Source organism: Ptychodera flava, chromosome 15 (assembly GCF_041260155.1).
Source record: "Ptychodera flava strain L36383 chromosome 15, AS_Pfla_20210202, whole genome shotgun sequence".
Lineage (NCBI taxonomy): Eukaryota > Metazoa > Hemichordata > Enteropneusta > Ptychoderidae > Ptychodera > Ptychodera flava.
This window is the reverse complement of record NC_091942.1, coordinates 25476027-25498629: the sequence shown is the minus strand read 5'-3', so window position 1 is coordinate 25498629 and position 22603 is coordinate 25476027. Positions and strand designations below refer to the sequence as shown.

Below are 22603 nucleotides of genomic sequence, written 5' to 3'. Positions count from 1 at the left end.
ACATACACAGTCGAGTTTGTGGCAAGTAAACCTTGATCAAAGTTGTATTTGAAGCAGTTCAGAAAGAGTCAACTCTTTCAGAAAACCAATGTGTACATTGTGCCATTTAGCCATTACATGTACGTCAGAGAACTCTTCACTGTGATCACAGCGAGAATGGGAAGATTTCACTAAAAGACCTTTCAAGTTGAAGCTGTCCGAGTGGAGTAAAGCTTTTCTTGGGACATACCAATGGTACAGATACATGTTAGATGTAAAATCTTGACAGCAACATGGATATGACATAATGTCCTCTGCATATGATTCTTTTCATGGTGCACTTCTCATTGATTATCAGTCGGTAGAGCATGGACCAAGTAAGAGAGTGAGTATATGAATATGAGGGCTTGGACTGGTGTAATGTTCAGTATTTCAGCAAACCAGATTGTCAAGCTTATGGACAAGATAACAATTCACATGTACAGCTAACAATTAAATGGATATTATAATCAGTACAACTAGAAGATGGTGAAGTTCATGTTTGCATTTAATAAACTGCATTTGATTAAGGTAAGTATACGCCTTGAAAGTGAAAGACAGAAACTTTTGCTCAAACTTTCCTACAAGAAACTTTTGACCATTCTATTACCAAATCAAGAATAAAAAACAGCGGTCACCATGCAAAGTTTGGTACTAGAGAAATAAACTTCCCAACATTTATGGATATTTGAAATTCAAAATGGCTACCATCACTGTGTGTTAGTTAACTCTATATGGCAAAAAATAAAATTTTTGATTTTTGAAAAACTATGATAGTGAAAAGTTTTTTCAAGCTAAGTGCTTCAAATGAGCCCCACAAGCTGCAGATCAGAAAAGAATTGTACAACTTTTCAGAATGCGAATATCCATCCCTGTGGCACATCCTACCTCAAAAGAACAACGGTAAAAGCCATTTTGATATGTGGTATTATTGCTTGTATCTCTTTCAGCTGACAGCACGTTTTATAGGTCACCAATGCAGTATAATGTACCAAACAGGTCCCCCCACTATATATGATATAATCACCACTTATTTTCCACGGTAACTTTTGAAAGCCACAACAGAAACGGTATCTGAAAGAGTACTGTGAGGATCACTGAGTGGTAAAGATCGTGGGAATTCAGCATGGCAGTGTCAATATTGTTTTGAACTTTAAGCAATTTGTTACGTACAGTACAGCGTCCATCAAATTCAATGTATTGTATTGTAAAAAAGCAATATAATACATCAACTATATCAACTATTTGATAAAATTATAAAGTTCACTGATAATTTGGCCTTTACATGTGCTACACTGTGAAGTGTACATTTTGCAAGCTTGAAACGACCATGAAAATTGAACTGTACCTCATACAGGTGCAGCAACTGCTTTCCATATTTTATTCAAACCTTTCTGTAGTGTCCAAAACTGCTTGAAATTTTCACAGACATGCTTACATATATCTTCTCCCACTGACAATCACCGTTTTCTAATCATTTCAACATGAGATGAAAACGAAACCTAAAACTACGTTCCAAATATCAATGAAACTCTCATCTATTAGAGTTCCTAGATACAGAAAAGCTTTCCCTGACTTTGTGGAGCAAGCTCCTTATATTAACCACTTTGAATTATGGGTAATCTAAAGGACTGGCACAGTCCATATGCAGTGATGACTGAAGGTTTGTCTTTGAGCGTGTTTTACTCTTATTTTCTTTTCTTGGCTTTGAACACAACTTTTTTGTACAAATCCAGTGAAAAGATTATTTCTATATGAGCATTAAAGATAGATTTTCAATCATAAGTCAGTTTTACATATACTGAATGCAATGACTTGGTCATAATTATCATGGAAAACTAACTCCACTAAGGGACGGACCATTAGATCTTGGGAGGGGGGTGGTCAAAACAGAAAAAAAAAAAATTTCAGTCAGAGCAAAAAGTTAGGAAAAAAAAATCTTCACACTAGTTTGCAAAATAAAAAAAAATAAATCAGAAGACAAAGGCGTAAAAAAAAAATCTGCAAAAGTCTTTAAAATTTTGAATTTTTTTTAGATTTTACCGACAGAAAGCAACTTTCTGTATTTTTTAGTACATCCTCCAGGCACATTTTTAATTGTAATTTATACATTTAGAGTGACTGTATCCCTTATACTGGAAGTTGTGATTATCTTAGCTTTTCAGGACTTTTGTATTCTGATCACTTGAAAATTATGAAATTATAGAGCCTGTTTTCTACTTGTTTCCTGCGTACAAACCAAGCAGGTACACTAGGTAAAACATTGAAACTATGGTACAGTGTATGGTTGTAAAGACAGAAAGTTGTATTTGCCTTTTAAGATCAAGGTAAACAAATGCAGGCTACATCAGTTTCATTTTTTTCACAGCATTTTATTGCAATGATGAATGCAAGAATGGGTGAACAAGTAGAAACACGTCAATAGTAATAAAACAACATATCAAGTCATTATGTATTATTTTGCTTTTAAAAAGGCATTTTCAATTCTTTTTCTCAAAAAACAGCCTCAAAAAACAACAGCAACACATGTTTTAACATTCAACAATACACTACGTAGAATGCCATCTATCCAACAAATCCCAACACAAAAACACACAAAAGGGTTGAACTTTGAAAGTTTCTCGATAGCAAATACTGAATAAATCTGCATGAATAATCGTTTTTGTGTAGCAAATTTCAAAGAAATTGGACAAGCCCTTTCAGAGAATACAGATTTTTTGACCATGAATGGCATAAATTGCCCTAAAAAGACAAATATTGAAATTTCAACACATCTATACACATCCAATCAATTTGGACATGCTGCTACAGCGAAATAGATGTTTTGATCAAAAAAGTGCATCAATTGCTCTAAAAACACAAATATGCAAATTTAACTATATATTTAGCTTATTTTAGCTTCTCAGCTTGTCAAAATCAATTGTAAATCATGAGATATGCATGATGTTTGGTGGGGTGAATGTAGGCATTTCACCACGCAGTAGAAAGGGAAGCCAGGAAACCAAAATAGTCAATTTTCAAAACTATAGGAAGCTACTGAGGAGCAAGAAGACCATGTTTCAGAGGAAGATGTGTAATCCGAAAAAAATGCTCCCAAAGTGCCACCAAATAACACCATTTTTATCTCTATTTTTCAAAAGCTCCAACAGCCCTCCTGACCTCCCCCCGCAAAAATACTCCCCAAGTGCCACCAAATAACACCATTTTAATCTCTATTTTTCAAAAGCTCCAACGGCAGGAGGGGGACACCCCCTCCTGACCTCCCCCCGCAAAAATACTCCCCAAGTGCCACCAAATAACACCATTTTAATCTCTATTTTTCAAAAGCTCCAACAGCAGCAGGGGACACCCCTCTCCTGACCTCCCCCCCCCCCCCCCCCCCGTGACTGCTTCGTGGCCGCTCGTGGTGCTTGGCACCACATCTTTGCCCTCTTTATCTTCAGACAGCGACGAACTAAAAAAAATTATAAATCTGAAAATTTACTCTGAAAAAAAAAATTTGCACAGCTAATCTCAATTGAAAAAAAAAAAATTCAGAAATTTACAATAGTAAAAAAAAAATTTTCACAATTTCATTGTGACCACCCCCCCTCCCAAGGTCTAATGGTCCATCCACTAAAAGCATTTGATTTACACTTACTTCTATGAAAACAAGAGCCAGACAATCATGTTTCATTTTCCATAAGCAAATGAAAATGAGACCATTTTGAGTTCTATGGCAAAATGGGCAAAACAAAACATTCATTTTAAGGTTTTAAACTGATTACAGAATTATTGAAAAACCTCATCATATGTGACAGTTAACATACTTTGATGGCCTGATTGATTGAAGGTGTTTAACTAAAACCTGGCACACCTATTCCCTTTAAATATGTCTGCACTCACCACTGAAAACAATGGGCTTTAACTAACCATGGTAGCAAACAGGTAAAAACTTTGGCAATTAATTTTCAATTGTCTCCATCAACAACTCTTCTTATTTCATAACTTGTATTTTCAGTCTCAAAATACACCAAAGAAATGGGACTTTTTCAAATATATGTCAAGGTATACTTCTGGTCTATTTCCATGCAGGTCAAAATTATTGGAAATTGTTTATATGACTTAGGGAGTGACTCTATCGCATTCTCTATATTTACTCACATTTTACAAAGTACACTATAAATTCAAACTGAAATTCCCTTAAGTCTGTGGTTATCATTCTTTTCCCTGGTACTGCAATTCTGGAGTGCAAATCATACCAATAAAGAAAAGAAAATAATAAAAAAGTAACAAAAGATGTAGTAGAGTGCAATTACCAGCACTCTAATATTGACATATGATTGGCTTCTTTGTATGAAAGGCTGAGCACTAGGTCATTGCTATGGAGCTAATACAAATGTTGATTGAATGTGTCTACCTGTACAATGAACCTATTGGAGCATGTAGAGACGAGGGGGTCAGAGTTCACGGGAAGATCTGACTGGCATTCAACGTGTTATCAAACACTAGACTCTCTGTAGACTTTTCAAAGGCAAACACTTGAACACTGTAGGGCACCAGTATGAATGCTAGTTGAAACACTAAATGGTATATAACCTTGGGTGGCTTTCTAAGGTGTTTGTCATCACAATAACATCAATGCCACCCTAAAACCAACTAAAAAGTACTTGATGCATGAATGTCACCATCCCCCCTCATTATTGCTATACTGTGATCCAATCCTTTGCCTTGATATGGCAAGCTTGGACCATACCATGTTCAAATAGTGATGGAAGGATATTGAGAATAAAGATTCTGTGTTGTCACAAAATTTCTTTTCAATACTATGATTGAAACGTGTTGAGTTGTTAGTTGTTTCCAGTTTCCATTAAGATTAACATTTATTTCAATATGTCATCAGAAACTCCTCTAAATATTTCTGAAATTTGTCTGAATTAACAAAACAGGACTGTTTCAATGTAATTTTCAGTGTGTACACGTGCAATATTTTAAAAGGGTAATTTTAATAACTTCACGAGGCGATAAGTATACATAACACTGTTCTGTAATTCAAAAACAAAGTATTGCTAAGTACAGCAATATCGTAAATTTAACAAATTTAATATCCACCAGCAAAAAATATTATTAATAATATATTTTTGTCGGTTTTTTGAATACAGGGACATGTCCTCCTTCTACTCCTGCAAGAATGTTTAAATACACAGTATTTACCTTGCTGATACAATGCACATTGTACAAGACACCATGCAATTGTTGACAAATGGATTCTATTCCTCACTAAAATTCAATTATCAACAATAACACTGGACATTACACACATTCAGCCTGTCTTGATGAGGTGAACACTGGGTATTTTGACTTGATTATGGGAGTAGAATGAGAAACTGCAATTTATATACAGAAGAAGATACTGGAAGCCACATCAAAATTTATACAGCTAGCAATTCAAAATAGCAAGCACTTTAACCCTTTGAGTGCCAAAGTCGATTTATTGTTACCTTTACAGAATATAACACTAACAATTTTTTTCAGATCTAGATAATTTTTTTTCAGATTTTTCCCAAAGTTTTGGTCAAAAACTGAAGCTGATGAAAAGTTATGTCCATTTGGTGCAAAACTATAAAAAATAACAGAGAAATTCATAAAAATTGATAAAATCTTGCCCTAGTATTTTAGTGGGAAAAATTAGTGCTCAAAGGGTTAACTGCAAATTATAAAATACTGAATATTGCACAGTAAGGTAAACACCTAATGACTAAATACATAAAAACAATGAACAATTATCAAAGATAACAATGTAGATTTTTTTCAAATTCGATCAGCCCTCCCTTTGGGTATTGGTTAGATTGACTAAAGTTACTGAATCATCTAATTACACATATGAAATTGATGTGCAGTGTATTCTGTGACAGATACTGGGCAGCAAGACTTTAGACCTCCAAAATAGTGCAGACCAGAAAAAAATTAACTTTCTTTGAAATGATTATATATACTCACCCTTTCTCCAGGCCCTGGTGGTGGAGTCGGTGATGGTATGACTAGTCTTGGATCTTCAGGTACATGCCTGATTGGACGGAGTGGAGGAGGCGATCTCTTCTTTGGAGTCGGTTGCGGAGTGGGTTGTTTTGGTGGTGTGGGTGGAGGTGTGGGTTCTTTGGGTGGTGGCGTGGGTTCCTTGGGTGGGGGAGTGGGTTGCTTGGGTGGCACTGGGGTTGGTTCTGGGGACGGAGGGGCAGGAGACTGACCAGGTAGGTTCCCCTCTTTCAGTGTTACAGTGTATTTCAATCGACCGCAGTGCATGGTGATTGGTTCTTTTTCTAAAGTTCGAAAGATTGTCATGATACCACTGTAGTGGTAGAAATCTTCTCCTGGTCGAGCATTCAGGTTTATCTTTGGTTCATTGGGTCGCGGGTAAATTGCAAACTTCCCCTCACCAGCTTTCTGAAAGTCTCCAGATCCTCCATCTTCCTCGTCATATTTGTAGGCTTCAACTATGAGCACGACATCATGCTTGGGGTCATTCTTACAGAAGCCTGCAAAAATCAAATCGCAAAAGTAATTTTGAATTAAAGTGAGGGCTAGCCATTTCTTGGCCAGCTATTGCTATTTGTCTTAATCTCTTCATCCCAATACCCTGTAAACAGGTCCACAATTTCCACACACCCCACCATTGATAACAATGGGTTTGGTCTAAACCATGGTGGTGGAACTGTTAAGGTAGGACAAGACTGAAAACTTTTGCTCAAACATTCAGAGCTCAATTCCTTTTCAAAATCAAAAATAAAAATCTGGGGTCACCATGCAAATTTTGGTATTATGAAACAGATCACCTTAAATTTACCAATATTTGAAATTCAAAATGGCCACCATCCCTGTGATCACTCTATGGGGTAAAACATAATTTTCAATTTGTAAAAAAACTAAAAAATTTCAGTTTTTTATTTACTCAATGAGCTTCAAAGACTGAGCTCCCACAAGTGGTAGGCCAAAAACACATTGTAAAGTTTGAGAATCTGTATATCTCTCTCTGAGCCTGTATAAGACTGGATGAAAGGGTTTAAAACCAGACAACTTCCCTGTACAGAATTCATGATTGGCACAGAATTCTTTCTGTGGCTCCCACCTCTGACCATGCAAGCAGTGAAATCCTGCATGCTGAGCTATGTCCAACATGTTCTGGATGAGTTTTACAGCGCTACTTAAGGGATAATGGCAACCCTGAACTGCCACTCAACAAAATATGTAGTAATTGTAATCTTGTTTATCAACACTTCACAACCAAAAGGAAGACAATCCCTCATTAGTCTCCCACTGTAAAACAACATTTTAGTCCAAAAATGCAGATAAGACACTTGTGAAAACTATTTTGGACAATTTGCAAAACAGTGTCCTCCATTCTTACAAATTATCAGCATTGGTAGTGTTATTAGCATTGCCTCTGTCAAATGACAGAAGTAACCCAAACACCTTGATTACTGTAAAGTTGTTAGCCTAAGCCTACACAACCAAATCTACAGCATTCTTACCCATTTTACCACTATACATTGATACATCCCCACTGTTTCCAATTAAGGTGGTTTAACCCTTTGAGCGCCAAAGTCAATTTTTGTTGCCTTTATAAATTGTATCCCAGTCAAATTTTTTCAGATTTTTGCCAAAATTTTGATGAAAAACTGTAGCCACTGAAATGTGATGTCTGTTTGGTCCAAAATTATCAAAAAGATTACAGGAAAATTTATCAAAATTGGTTAAATGTTGCACTAAAATTTTGGTGGGAAAAATTACAGCACTCAAAGGTTTAAGCCTACAGGCACGGAGAGGGGAGGGAAGGGCTTGATCTGCATCAATGACAGTTCTGCATTATCAGACACCACACTGACATGCATGCTTACCTTTAGGAAGGTTGAAGATGAATTTGTTGGTCTTGAAGGTGTAGAGCATTTCCTTGTCTTCCTGGGTCACCTCATCCGTGTTTGCTGTAAAGTCATTGATGTAGTCCGAATCTTCATCATTGTATCTGACCGTCACACCTCCCATGTCCACGTTCTCTCCAGTGGAATTGTCGATTGTCAGCTTCAAGTAGTACTTGCCGTTGTGATTAAAGGTAACGTCATTGATATCAAACACAAAATCGAGTGCTTTGGTCTCTATTTTGACAGCCATTTTGTTTTTGGGTTTCTCAAACTCCAATCTGCAGCGTCTCTTTGCCAAACTCAATTAAAGTCACCTCCCTGGCCTGCTACCAACAGCAACCACTGAACCAGTGCAGAAGGAAATCCTGTGGACAATAATAGCTAGAAGATAACCCTTGTGACCTTAGGATAACTTCATAGAAACATAGGAATCGTCACAGACTCCGGTTGTTAAGGTGCACTCAATTATAGTTTTTTGATTGGTAATACATTGACACATTAACTAAGAATTAACTGTGTGAATATTGTTTCCTATAATGAAAAAAAACAACGTTTTTCGATTGTATTTCAGCTGAGCATATGTGATGATTGTTGTCGTTCGAAATACTGTTAAATTTATGGTTTCTACGACGTCGCGGGGGACATACTGACTTAACAGATAGTTTACAGACAATAATATTATCGACTTCTAGACTGATCGACCACACAATCCATCTGATCCGTGCCGCATGTATTCCGAAGCTGTCAATCAGAGCGTCGTCGGAAAAACCGTACGGCTCAACTTCAAAGGCGAACTCATGCGTTAATAACGAAGAAAGCTTAACCTTACTGAAGCGGTACACCGTTATGTCCGTATCGTCCTCGTGGATAGCCTTTATCTCCTACCCACCACAGCAAAGATTAAACATGATATTCTTTGCCTTCTCTGTTTAAACATTCAGTGAACTTACTTAATCCTCGTAATACCTATCGATTTTTCGATAAAATGTCGAAAGCCTTATTAAGCGCCTTGTTATTTCTAATGTTTGCTCAAGAATAACTTCAATAGTTAAGTCTCAGCTCATTCTTTGTCATCAATTATTTGACACCAAACAATCTCAATAAACCAGCCGCAGCCGTAATCGGATCATGATGCGACTTTTCTGAACGCCCGTGGCGACCGATCCAGAGAAACATCGACGCTCTGCTTTTTCAAGTCAGTTTACACAAACCTGACACTCGCTGCCGCTATTTCTTGGTCGTGTTTTCTTTGCTGCTACAGTAATAGCGATAAAAGAAGTGCTTCACCCATAGCGATCCACTACGCATTCCTTTTCTTCTATACTGTTGACTTGGTTTTGTGTTGCCGTGCGGCCGTGTTTGTTCAACTGTGAACCAACATGGCGGATAATTTATGTTAATGAAGGTCAGATTGTAAGGTCATCTTAGGTCAAGTGATCCCAAGAGACAATTCATTTCTTTTTCAACATTTCTTTAATAGTCGGGGAAAATATTTAATCTCGTTGTCAAAATAAGTGTTCGTTTACGAGGATGATATCGTTGTTACCATGGGAGGAAAAAATGAAAACAACTTGATTACGGGGATGGGAGGGCGAATTAATTGTCAATTTTGAATTCGTGGCAGAACACCGACGAAGCAGAGATACGGAGATAAGGCGTCGTCAAATTCCTCAAAGTTTGGGACGAGACGAACGTGTAAAACACCTCATAATTGGTCGGGATACAACGATGCCAATAGGCTATTGCATTGCAGATACATGTACTTCAAAATTTGTAGACATACATTCATCTTGTTAAAGTTTTCGATTGCTGGAGATAAACTTAGGCCTAGGCCTAATAGGAATTTATGGGATAACTCAATTACTGCTGTACTATCTTCAAACGCGACACCAGGACTGCATTTCTTGACATCATATTTCTTCATGCACACACAAAATGACAAATATTATTGTCCTATATGTATATTTTGTCTACTGATAGGATAATTGTTCAGCTCACCATAAGTAGGCCCTACACACAGACGCATTTCTAGCATTCTCATTGGTAGGCTAACACAACTCATAATCGGAGGCCTAATGTAAATACTGAGTAGGCCTAACTTTAACATATGGCATCATGATTGAAAACTACATCTGTTGGAAAAGAATGTCTGCCTTCCCTTTCTTAAAAAAAGGGGCTACATAAACATTAAATCCTGTTATAAAATTGAACACTGGATGGGATAGATTCAGTGCTTGACAGAGCTCGTAGCCTAGCAGTATAGCCGCGGCCTACAACTAGGCCCGGGGTAGCTGTGAGTCCATAGCTGTGGTGTTTTCAGACGGGATTCCTGCCTTTTACGGGCTGGTTTTGACTTTTACGATTGTGGTGGCGGGGTTAGAATCGTAAAAGTCAAAACCAGCCCGTAAAAGGCAGGAATCCCGTCTGAAAACACCACAGCTATGGACCCACAGCTAGGCCGGGGCTATCCGCGCGTGTGTACATGAGGAAGCCCTACAAAGAATGGTAAGGTTGCATCTATGCCAAAAATAGGCATACGGAAAAGGCGACGTGTGCTTGGTACAATGGATAAATATGTATCAACTTAAGTGCAAGTAGCTTTACTTAAAACACGTTTACCATAAATGTATTGAATTGAAGCCGTAATGCGCCGATGGATCAGAGGTATGCTATTGTCCGTACATGTTTGAGAGTCCGCGAGCAAAACACAGAGGAAGTGTTGTGTCTACGTTGTGTATCGCCATTGATCACACGATGTCTCCACCTATTAGAACGAATGAAAACGAAAGGGCAACATTCTTGTCCTGTAGGCCTACATAAGAGGCACGAAGAAATATGAATATGCTCAGTTCTCAACAATATTCATACGTACGTGCAATGTAGTTTCCGCGTACATAATGACACTCGCTTCTTGAAATTGAATATGTATAGCAGAGAAAAATCCCGTCATAGGAGAAGTAACGATATTCTATCTGAGGACATTTTGATTAGACTGGCCCCGGGCTGCTTTGCTTTTCTCGGCAGCAGTTACGGGCTGTTCACAAGTCTGGGCCAACGCCTTCACCCTACAATCTATGCAACAGCCTATCAATATAACACGACAGTCTGCTGAACTTTACTTCTTCCATTATTTTTTGATATTTATATGCCCACAGACTTTGAGCAAGTCTATATTTTGATGAAAACATGAAGAATGAGCGTCTGTAAGCTTAAACTTAGTCGGCACACGATCAGAATGTGAGCAAAAATCGTAAAAAATGTATAGTTGCTCCTTATCATACTTATCATCGTTAGAACATGCGAGTGTTGGTCGTAAAATGACTAGAGTGCACACATTCTTTTTCGTCATAACAGGAATTAATATTTTTTACCAACTGGTGAACAAAAGACGCTCTTCGATTCCTTTTCCCCTCTCAAATTAGCTAAGAACAGCTCCTTCGTTTGTTGCGAACAGCATAATTTTTCTCAGCTTTCAGTACCTTCTCAAAATTCCCTGAACAAAAGTTTCGACGCAGTGGTGGCTCATTAAAATCTTCCTTAATCTCAGTAAAAACGGCTCTCATCGGCCTACTATTTCATGCACGTTTCCGTCCTCCTCGCGCATATCTCAGTGTAGGACGGTGGCGGGGACGACTGAGTCGGATAAAAACGCCGCCCTATATCGCAATGCTCTGTCGTCAATTGAGAGCTGGGTCTATATTCTTTCCATGAAAAAAAAAATTATGGCCTGACTTAAACTTGTTCATTTGAATACATATCTTTGTACCATGACATGAAAATGTGCCCATTCGTACTCTACCCATCTGCAGCAGAATATCGTCCAACTAGCGCCGATTCACTGCACGCACTTTTCGTCAGCCATTTCAGTGAACGACAATTTGTTGCGCGCAGAAATGATGCGCACTGTACCGAAACGGACGACCAAAGTGATATCAAGGCTAGCGATATGGCAATAGTTCTGACAACTGTGCCTAATCATTTTTCCTATGCATTATCAATTTTTATCGTTTATTATGTGACTTAATTGCTATCAAACGTTTCATAGAAATCCGCACTAGAACGCGAACCAAGCCTTTGTGAATAAATAAAAGCCGTAAAACCTGGACAGAAAAAAGCATAGATCGATTTTTCTGAAAGTTTTCGTAGTATTTCAGTGCTACATCAACAACACATACAATGGTTTATCCGTAACGATCCAAAAATCAGTATCAATCAGCTTTTAAAGAACAAAAGGCTCTGAAAACGAACCAAGAAATATGTATCGTTGATATCGATAACATGAGCGCATGCGCAAGCATAAACAGCCACTGTCTATGTTACAAGCAACGGGTGGCACTGCGGAATGACTGGCATGACGGGATTTGGAGTAAATTTTCGAGAAATTTTAGACGTTTTCGTGTCAAATGTTGGTATCACTTAGGCATTTTTCGAGGTAAAACATTATTTTATTTCACCAGAAAGACTGTTTCAATTTGAAATTTCTTTATAAAGAACAAGACCTGCAACTCGTATTTTCGAGAGCTGCAAAACATCAGTAACATATTACATGCGTCCGCCCCTTCTGTTGGATTTATAACCATACCAGATCTATGACCAGTGCAGCGTCCATTTCCGAGATGTTAAATCACGTTTACGGTCGTGCCATGAGTTTCCGCGCTGCTGATGCTTTTCCTGGCACGGTTCTATTTCTTTCCATGGATGGCACTATATTTGCACGTATGCTGTGAAAACTTTTTCATGAACGAAACCTGAGTCGCGATATACATGTACTTTCTAAAAACTGGAAATCTGAATCATTGCTTTTGAGGATTAAAATTCGCCTTAAAGTGTTGACAAACAACTCAAGTTTCATAATATTGTGATTTTATTTTTTATGTAAAACTTCGTATTTCCTTGTTAGTTTAAAGTTCATAGTTATTCCAAGTTTTAGCGGGTTTTTAAGGCTGTGTTTTGTTGAATTACGAACTTAATATTCAATAATCATTGACAGATTATTGAGCTTGGAGCTCTCTAATGTTCTGATTCTACAATACGTGTGTTACTCTGCCAAAGTTTCACTCGCCGTACAGGGTGCACGGGCAAAGTGCATCACCCGTCTTTAACTTTAAATGCACTATTCTCTATTTTGAACAATAAAACTACTGGCAAAGATTCCAAGCCCCCATCCCTCCCTATCACACTTCCCCAAACAACCTAGACGGAGTCTGATAATTTCTGATACTTTTCGTGCATTCTCGGGCGTACGATGTGGTTCTCAAATCCTCCAAAAGCAATTTTCAACAGTTGTTCCATCTTCGTGTTCTCCTGATCATATCGAGGTGATCGCAGAACTGCAGTTGTGTACGATTTTTGTTGGAAAAACTAGATCACAATTTGTTCAAGATATATGATTGCGATGAAAGAAGCCTTGCCATTCCATGATAAAGGGCGCCTTTAACTGGAACAGACACGATCGATAGCGTTACAATGCCGTGTAGACGGCAAAAAGAACTCGTTACCCAAACGTAACAGTATTCTGCACGAACGGCCGAAGACCTCGCTGCTATGGACAGAGAGAACTCTACGTACAGGGATAAAAGTTGAGGAAAGTGAAGCAAAAGACTTAATGGTGAAACTGATCTGACTGACTTAGAAGTTTAAATTTCTATTCCATTCGCCAGTAACGCTTAATGTGTTATTCAAAGCCAAACTTGAACTAGGAAATAAGAATGACGATCCCAGAGTGTAATAAAAGTTTTAAGGAAGATAAAGTGTGATAATGCAAATTAAAACAAAAATATTACAAAAAAAGGACAAACGCAACAAAAATAGAGTAGTTCCAGACGATTGAACTTGCTGGCCTGCACTCATTGGTGCATGCATGCTTGCTATTAGATGCCACATCAACGTTGACAATGGTAGAAAACGACAAAACAGAGGGACAAATACTTGAAACTGCTATGTGTGGACGACGATAAATTATCCCGGTTTGACTACAAAGACACTAAACACGCAAAAAAAGCCAACACTATGGGGAAAAATTAGGTTGTAACCGAGAATTGGAAATAAAACTAATTAATGATTATTTGTCCCCCCTGTCGCATCGAAAATTTTGAGCAATTGGTGTGTGCAATGGTGCGATCTGAGAGGTGTTTCAATTTATTTTGCACCAAAAAATGAGTATTCCCCTCATTGATCGAGCAAGTAGCTTTCAATTTATTGAGTACCCCTTAGATTCCTCCGACCCCCGGCCGTAAATAATGAAGGCTCCCTAAACGGATGAACATAGTAATAGGCAAGTGAGTGTCGTCGTCATATACTTCCGCCCCATTGCATCATTATTTTATATTCTGTTTTTGTTTTTATTTCACGTAACAGCGCTACTTTTTTCCCGCTTCTTTCTTGTTATCAACGAGGCAGCGGTGGGATCATTTTGCAAGGACGCGAATAGTAGATGTAGCATATATATATGTATATATATATATATATATATATATATATATATATATATATATATATATATATATATATATATATATATATATATATTCGAAGTGACAAATATCTTCATAATCTATATTCGTCCTTATAACAAAGGATATACCGTTCATCTAACAGAGGAGTAAATCTTGACACCTGTACGTGTGTGTTAAGGCCAAGATCTGTAGTTCTTGACCTTACAATCAATATTTATTAATGCTTTAAACTTTCTGCCCTAACTATTTTCTCCATATCAGTAAAGTCTTCAGAAATATGGTCAGCTTTGCCAATTTTTGAGCCTTCTAATCGGACAGCAGCACCCCACACCCTGTCCTGCCATAAGCGTACCCGAACCAGTATCAACAGAAGAGCGCGCATATCGTGCTTCCGATACTTCTTAACGGAGTACTGACTTAGGTCACCAGAAGAAACCTGATTTACAATAGATATGAAAGCAGTCTTTGAAACAGTAGACTTAAAACTACTTATGTATTTCTGTTCACTCAGCATGCATGCTTATATTAGGTTATAAGGTTATCGGAACTTTTCACTAGGAAATGCTGAATCGCGGAAACGCTTTCTGATGTCACTGGCGTTGTTGCGGCCGAGATTTGACAGCGTACATCGATTCATTCTTAAAGTGTTAAAAGTGTATCACGGCTAGACCCACATGAGTGTATTGCTTTAACGACCCGGAAATTAAAGTGAATTAATTTTTAAAGAGTCGTCGCCGATTGACAAACAGAGAAAGGGAACACCAACAGTAAATGTAGATCGACAGTTACGATTGGGCATAAGACATGCAATGTCTTTGGACCATGACTTAACTAAATACATTTTTCATTATCGATTGGTATTGCATCTGCAGGTTAAAGAAAATTGTCAATTATTACATAAAAACTTACCGTCGCTTTTACGTAATAATTGATTTTGCCAGTTTACAAAAAGGTTGTTCCCATCAACTCATATTTTCTTCCTTTCTACATTCGTCGCTGCGTCTTTTTCTTTATCTACTATTTCTATAATTGTGAAAGATTTTAAAACATAATCGTTAGCTTACTTGTCAATATTTTCTCCAAATAAGATCCTTTTCTTTAATTGCTAGCTTTAATACTCGATGAACAACTCTTCACTACACCAATTGTCAAAGTAACAGTGGCATATATGAGTCGATCGCATACTAGTACATTGCTCAGGCATTCCCACACAGACTTCGAATATACAGAATGCCATGGGAAGGGGTGTAGAATGCGCCTTTGGGGACATATATTCGGACTCTCAAATTGGTCCAAAACTTTTCTAATCTATCAATTGTTTGGACTCATTTTGAAGCCCTTGGAGTAAGTAAATTATTCACCATCTTATTGTTGTGAAAATAAAAAAAAGGAAATTTTTGCACATAGAATTAACACAAGGATGGCGGCCATTTTGAATTCCTGATATCAGTAAACGTTGGCAGGGGTAATTCGTAACTCCTTGATTCCTTGTACTGCACAAATCACAGTATTTCTATTCGATCAATCTCACAAAGTAAGCCGCAAACACAAAATCTCTCAGCGATTTTATTGTCTGCGGATCTCTACCCAAATAATTCAAATGTGGAAAAATCGAAAAACTTTCAATTTTGGGTAGACCTCCATCTAACGATGCGACTGGCTCTAATTAAAATTGGACTTCCGTATCTAAGAGATCACATGCACAAAAAGTCCCTAACACAAGGAAGCAAATAATCTCACAGTGGAGGTCAATTTTCACAACATGCACACTGAGGTCATCAAAATTTGCAAGAATGCAATGACTGCTGTATCCAATCGCCACCATATGTTTGACGATGTGCATTTCAAAAAATTAAACTTATCAATAGTAACATAACAACTACCAGTGCGGTATTGTATTGCTCAGACGACTTGGACTTTCGGGGCAATTTTTCAAAAGATTTCTGCAATTTTTCATTTAAAACAGTGACACATTAAAAGCGATTTCCCCTTAATTTTAAATCCAAAATAAAAACTTTCTACCTTTCAAAAGAATGTTTACAATTTGTTTTGGAAAACTTTCGAATGGCGCGTAACCTTAAAAGCGCCCCCTTTAGTTCGGTCACAATTAGGCGATGTGTAACGAGAGTCACTTTGCTCCATTTCCACAAGTCTTGGTTGCGTCGAAGAGTGCGTCATGGGTTGCCTCATTGCCGGTGCTCTCCTAGGCACTTTGCTTTTTCTCTTCTTGCATGAAATAATCTTTGCAGGTAAGTATGTCATGAAAACTTGTTCACAGATGACGTTTTGGTTCAAATGCAACCATAATTTGAAAGGCATAACATTTGTCTTAAAGTTTAACTATTAACTGAAGTTTCTCTTTGTTATGACTTGGCGTAGGGTACTACAAAACTCGTACTCCAGGTTTCTGACCGTTCATTTTGCTTTGTAATATCTAAGTATCGGTCAAACTTAGTTGGTCTGGCCGAAATATTGGGATATTTTCAAGACAAACCGTAAACGAACGTTCAGAAAAACTCGTCGAGTAAGATTTTTGGCCGGAGTCAGGTAAGAAACGCAGAGATAACTAACCGAGACGTTAGGTTGGCAAGAAGTGAATAGTCTGAGAAATATTATAAAATAATCATAAATATGAAAGATTAATATCATTCATAAAATCATTTTTGGAATTTCATCTTTGTTGAGCTCCCTTTCTTTTCAATGCGTGGAAATTCATCTACTGATATGGACCATATTTGAAAAAAGTCTTCGTCGGGGCGTTCAATAAAGCATAAGTTTATAATATCATACTAAGTGAGCCTCCCCGAAGAGACTTTTTCCAAGCATGATCCATACCCTTGAGTAAAATTATTTGTATATTTATAGCAGAAGAAGGATAAACCCGGAAGTAGGCCTAATACCAATAATATTCTTTTAGTAATATTAAAATTTCATAATAATGATTTTTAATATTATATTTCTTGAATTATGCACTCCTACTGAGACTGAGCTGAGATTGCTCTGAGATCATAGCACAAACTGAACCAAAATATGCAGTAAATATAAGTGTAAAACCTTATACAAATATCACAATTCTATATCACAGATACCGGTGATGTCGAGTTTCAGCAACTTCTACACGACAGTCTGTTCAACCATTTCGCATTCCTTTGTCTTGCACGAAGCACGCACGATAAGTTGACCACTTTCTCTGTCGAAAGAACTTTGGCTTGTCTACTGTCGACGACAAGAGCTTTCTGAAACTTGAGTGAAAACTGAAAAGCTTGTCCTTACAGAAGACAGCACCAATAGTACTAATTCTCCTCAATGTTTATCTCGAGACGTCTTGTAACAAAGTTTTCCGAATGGCTGACATATTAGCTAATTAAGCAGCATACATTTTTGCAATATATGCATTTCTGTCTATGAGTATTTCGAAAATTCTTTTCCGAGATGTACAATTATCTATTTTTTTCGCACGTTTGACAATGTTCGTCGATGTGCCAGCACGCGCTACTCGCATGTTGCCCTGCAACTTTCTCAAAGCAATTATAAATGAAGCGGTCAGAACTTCGCAATGCGTTCTTCAAGAATTTTGAATTCATACACATTAGTTGAGTCTTAGTCTTGAAAATGTTAACCTTGGCTAAAACATTTCACATATAAGGTGAATTGACAACTTTTGCCAAAAATATTTTAATGTAGGCCCCCCCCCCCTATCATGTGTTTTCATGAACTATAATCATTCACGTAGTTCTTGGAAATCGTCGCATTTTCTTATTTACAATTCGCTCCTGATTTTTACGAGTCCTCATAGTCACTTTTTAAAGGGGACTAATACGATTTTATTCAGGAACCCATCAAAGAATTGTCTGTACATGTACATTGTAATCACCTGACGTGAATAAAGGAGAGGATAAATTGATAAAATACATTATAGAATTCAGTAATTTCTCAATGAATGGAGATGTAACATGTCAGTCGTTCAAATACTTATATAAATTCTAGCAATATCATCATGCAGAGAGCATTAATTTGACGGGATTTAATGGAAGTTACGTTGTGATATCAAGCCGTAGCGATGATCACTTCAGAATTGACAGTATAGTTAACAAGTCACACACTCTAATGTGAATGTTTACTCCGAGTTCCTTTGTAATACAACCCTTACATTAAAATGGTGTGCTGTTGTCGCCTCTCCTCATCAGCGTGTCCACCAAACTACGTAACGGGCTCAGATGAAACAAGCTGCTATAGATTCGTGGCTGCCGCACGCTCTTGGAGCTGGGGCAAAGTCGTTTGCGACGTTGAAGGGGCTCACCTGATTGACGTCATCAGCGACGAAGAGAATGGTTTTTTATTCGATTATGCAACAACACTTGGGCTGTAAGTATTCATTGAGGACGCATCAGGACCCAAGTTATTTATTTATTTATTTATTTATTTATTTATTTATTTATTTATTTATTTATTTATTTATTTATTTATTTATCTATTTATCTATCTATCTATCTATCTATCTATCTATCTATCTATCTATCTATCTATCTATCTATCTATCTATCTATCTATCTATCTATCTATCTATCTATCTATCTATCTATTCATTCATTCATTTATTCATAAAGACACTAGTAACAGAGACCTAAATTACAATACAACAAAAACAATTGATGTAGAAAGGCAAGTTTATAAGGATGAGACTTGTCTTCAGCTTTGAGATCAAAATGTTTTATACAGGTAACATGCCCTCAGAAATAAAGTACGTACGTATGAACGATGTTTTGTATTTTCACTGAAAAAAAGACTTGAATAATATGATTACTTTAAAACGGTTTCACACATCTTTGAAACGGTATGTTAAGCTAGAGCCTTACTTCATTAGCGAATAACCCTCGCCTTGACGGTTGCAACACTTATGCTATAGTGATACAGGTTGATGTATCTATGGTCGAGTAATCGATAAAATACTGAATTCAACAGATACGTCTGAAACCAACGAAACACCGAGACACAATTCAAACCTAAATAGTATGCAATAATTTAAATCAATTAGCCTCTAACTTATGATGCATTCTATTATTTTTGTCTGATAAATACCTTACTAGCCCTTTTCCCTGAATCATATCGAAATTCCTGCTTTTCTATGCAGACTGGGTGTATGTAAAACTAGTATTCAAGGCTAAAAAGATGATAAATACTTATGAAGTATTAATGGTTACGTTGTTCTTGATCTTTTAAGATGTTACACATTATTGCAATTCAAGCGTTTTCGATTACTACAATCAAACATGTGAACGGAAAACAGATCTCTTGGAACGCTACATCATTTTTCAATGTTTGTATTAATTCAGGACTGACGTATGGATAGGCCTGAATGACTTGGAAACAGAGGGCAGCTGGAATTACGACTTCGAAATCTCAGAACCGTTGTTCTGGCACTGGAATTCTGATCAACCGGACGGTGGCGCCCTAGAAAACTGTGCTATTATGAGGATACCAGATCTTGGAAAGTGGCACGACAGGCCCTGCTCACAATACAATGCGGTGATATGCGAAGGTAAACAGAGACTCTCTAAAAAGGAAACTTCGAGAGACAAAAGTTGAATGAAATTTTCCCGTACCTACAGTGAGTAGATGTAACGCTTAGGTCACTGTTATCACCGCTCTCTATTTATATTTTTATTTTATCCATTTATTTATATCGCCGCACTCTATTTTTTTATTCATTTATTTATTTGCATAAGGCTCTAGCCCACAGGCCGTTTTGTTCATTGGTTGTCTTGTGTCTATCTTTGACAATAATGAGTTATTCTTCCTTACACTTATTTTGAAGGTTATCGCCTTTTAAGCACTCAAACATTTTATTATTATACAGAGTTTATTACTTGGAAACAAGGGTTTTTGGTATTTACATATGAAATATCTATGTCGGATAAGTAGCATATTTAGCGGGAAACCAACCAATAGATTTTATACTTTCATGATTAGATTCAGTCGGTTTTTTTTCTCAATTGTCAACTATTCTTTGCCCGGGTTTTCAAGTCGAGAATGTAAAACTCATGTCTGTAACTGTGTCTGATGTAGCTATGCAAGCACGATGATGTATGAACGAACTTGAAGATTTATATATCATTTACGAGTGTTTTTGAGTATGGTATCATACATTAAACAGACACAAAATGTTTGGACTAGTCAGTCTGGAGATTCACAGTCGAGTACAATCATCTTGTGCAAGAAAGAAGTCTAGACTGTCCATTACACTCTCATTAATGTAAAATACACCATCAAAAGCTTGAAACATTAGCAGCAAGATAGCATGTTAATTTAGGAGATCTCAGGTCACTCATGTGAGGTCTGAAATCGAAAAGGGATTTGTAACTTTTGATAATATTTTTACAAAGTTTGTTCCAGGAAACGAGCATATTTTGTTTCTGTCCTACCCAAAGTATGTTTAAATACAACCTTTGTAGACACGGCGGCTGATAGAGCTGTAAGATTAATCTTTATCCAAGTCACTTCAATACAGTACAAAAGCGCGTCACCGTGAAGCGCGGAGTATACAAACTTTCTTAGCTTTTATCTTAAAAGCGCTGATTACATCAACAATTTGTCGATTCTACCACTCATCTTTCACAAGAGAACGATGGCGAGCTTCATTTTATTTCACGTAACTTAATCAACTTTGTGTTCTGTTGTTGTCATTTGTTAACAGCTCCGTCCCAGGGAAATCATGGTCCCAATTCCCTACAGTCATCCAAGGCCGAGAGGTGGGGACATTTCGTACGGGCTCGGGTAGACTCAGGACCGCCGGCAGCGACTCCAATGCTGACTCTAGGTCTGGCACGCAGTGTCATCGACTGCGCAAGGAAGTGCTTTGGCTTTACTAACGATTGTGCAGCATACACATTTGAACGGGAAGTTTTGGGGATCGGACTGCACCGTTGCAAACTGTACACCAGCGTGTTTGAAACGTACTTGATGGTTGATCACCACGGAATCGACATGTACGAAGTTACCGCCTAAGAGCTGAACTTCATCGACGCATTGATAGCAAAAAATTGGTGACAAATTATACATACATGCATATATATATATATATATATATATATATATATATATATATATATATATATATATAGGTAAATAAATTTCGTCGTGGTGTAAAAGTTGAAATTCCTCTTGGCAGCCATTAAAACAACCGAGATACAAAGATATAATTGAAACAAGGTGATGTGATGTGATGTGATATAATGCAATGTAATGCAATGCAATGTGACACCAATTATTTACGACAGTGATTCAATTTCAATAATATTCTTCAAAATTAACGTGATCGACGAATAGACAACGAAATAAAGTGATAGTTTTTGTCTCGTGTAGCCTAATGTCTATCACAAGTCATGACAATGTTGGTTGGTATATATATATTAATATGTATTCAAGACATTACGCGACTATGTCACACAGCTTTGAAACATTTATCCATGTCGACTTTTTTATTATAATTTTCAAAACTGAGACATTTCCTGACCTTTCTTTTGCTTATCCGGAGATTGCACGCACAACAATTGCAAAGATTTAATTGGTCGAGCTGAAACATACGACTGACTACAACCACACAATAATGGTTTGTTCACATGCCCGTGAACATGAATAATAATATTAACAACTATAATGTACCGAAAAGGTCGGGTATTCATTCGGCTCAGTACCATTGATGTTTGGAACTTAGGAGTCTGCTGCCATGTATGAAGCGACGACATTTCCTGACCTTTCTTTTGCTTATCCGGTGATTGCACCTTTTTTTTATCTGAGACTGTCTCAGAGAAGGAAATGTCGTCGCTTCATACATGGCATCAGACTCCTAAGTTCCAAACATCAATGGTACTGAGCCGAATGAATACCCGACCTTTTCGGTACATTATAGTTGTTAATATTATTATTCATGTTCACGGGCATGCGAACAAACCATTATTGTGTGGTTGTAGTCAGTCAAATGTTTCAGCTCGACCAATTAAATCTTTGCAATTGTTGTGCGTCCCCACGCACGTACGTTTTAGGAGGTTTCATGAGAAAAAACCGACACTAATATGACTTTACCACTTTAGCATTACAGCCTTGGAATCTTATTTATGAATTTTGTAAAATGTACTTAAACACCTTCATAGTTGCAGAATGTCACATTGTAGTGTATAAAGTATGAATGTGAAACATAAGTTTCTGCTCCAATACTTAAAGGAACTCATATTACAT

General features: G+C 37.3%; 2 protein-coding genes across 4 annotated transcripts in view; one reads left to right on the top strand and one right to left on the bottom strand.

The window, feature by feature from the left end:
- Positions 1 to 9284, bottom strand: part of LOC139151665 (coiled-coil domain-containing protein 33-like) — a 50096-nt gene extending 40812 nt beyond the window's left edge. Inside the window, exons 1-3 of one of the 2 annotated variants that reach the window (XM_070724607.1) lie at positions 9125 to 9284; positions 7893 to 8278; positions 5998 to 6533 (exon numbers count right to left, since the gene is read on the bottom strand). In XM_070724607.1, the coding sequence (XP_070580708.1) occupies positions 5998 to 6533; positions 7893 to 8163 (807 nt within the window). In that variant the 5' untranslated portion in view covers positions 8164 to 8278; positions 9125 to 9284. The remainder of the gene's footprint in view (positions 1 to 5997; positions 6534 to 7892; positions 8279 to 9124) is intronic. The other variant, XM_070724608.1, reaches the window with a different exon arrangement.
- On the top strand, positions 463 to 21444 carry LOC139151667 (brevican core protein-like). 2 transcript variants are annotated; one of them, XM_070724610.1, is made up of 5 exons: positions 463 to 549; positions 16520 to 16617; positions 18556 to 18733; positions 19702 to 19907; positions 21063 to 21444. In XM_070724610.1, the coding sequence occupies exons 2-5, from the start codon at positions 16545 to 16547 to the stop codon at positions 21371 to 21373; spliced, it is 768 nt and encodes a 255-aa protein (XP_070580711.1). In that variant the 5' UTR covers positions 463 to 549; positions 16520 to 16544; the 3' UTR covers positions 21374 to 21444. The 2 variants fall into 2 exon arrangements, with proteins under 2 accessions (XP_070580711.1, XP_070580712.1); XM_070724611.1 differs by lacking the exon at positions 463 to 549 and having other exon boundaries at positions 16452 to 16617.
- The last annotated feature ends 1159 nt before the right edge of the window (positions 21445 to 22603 follow it).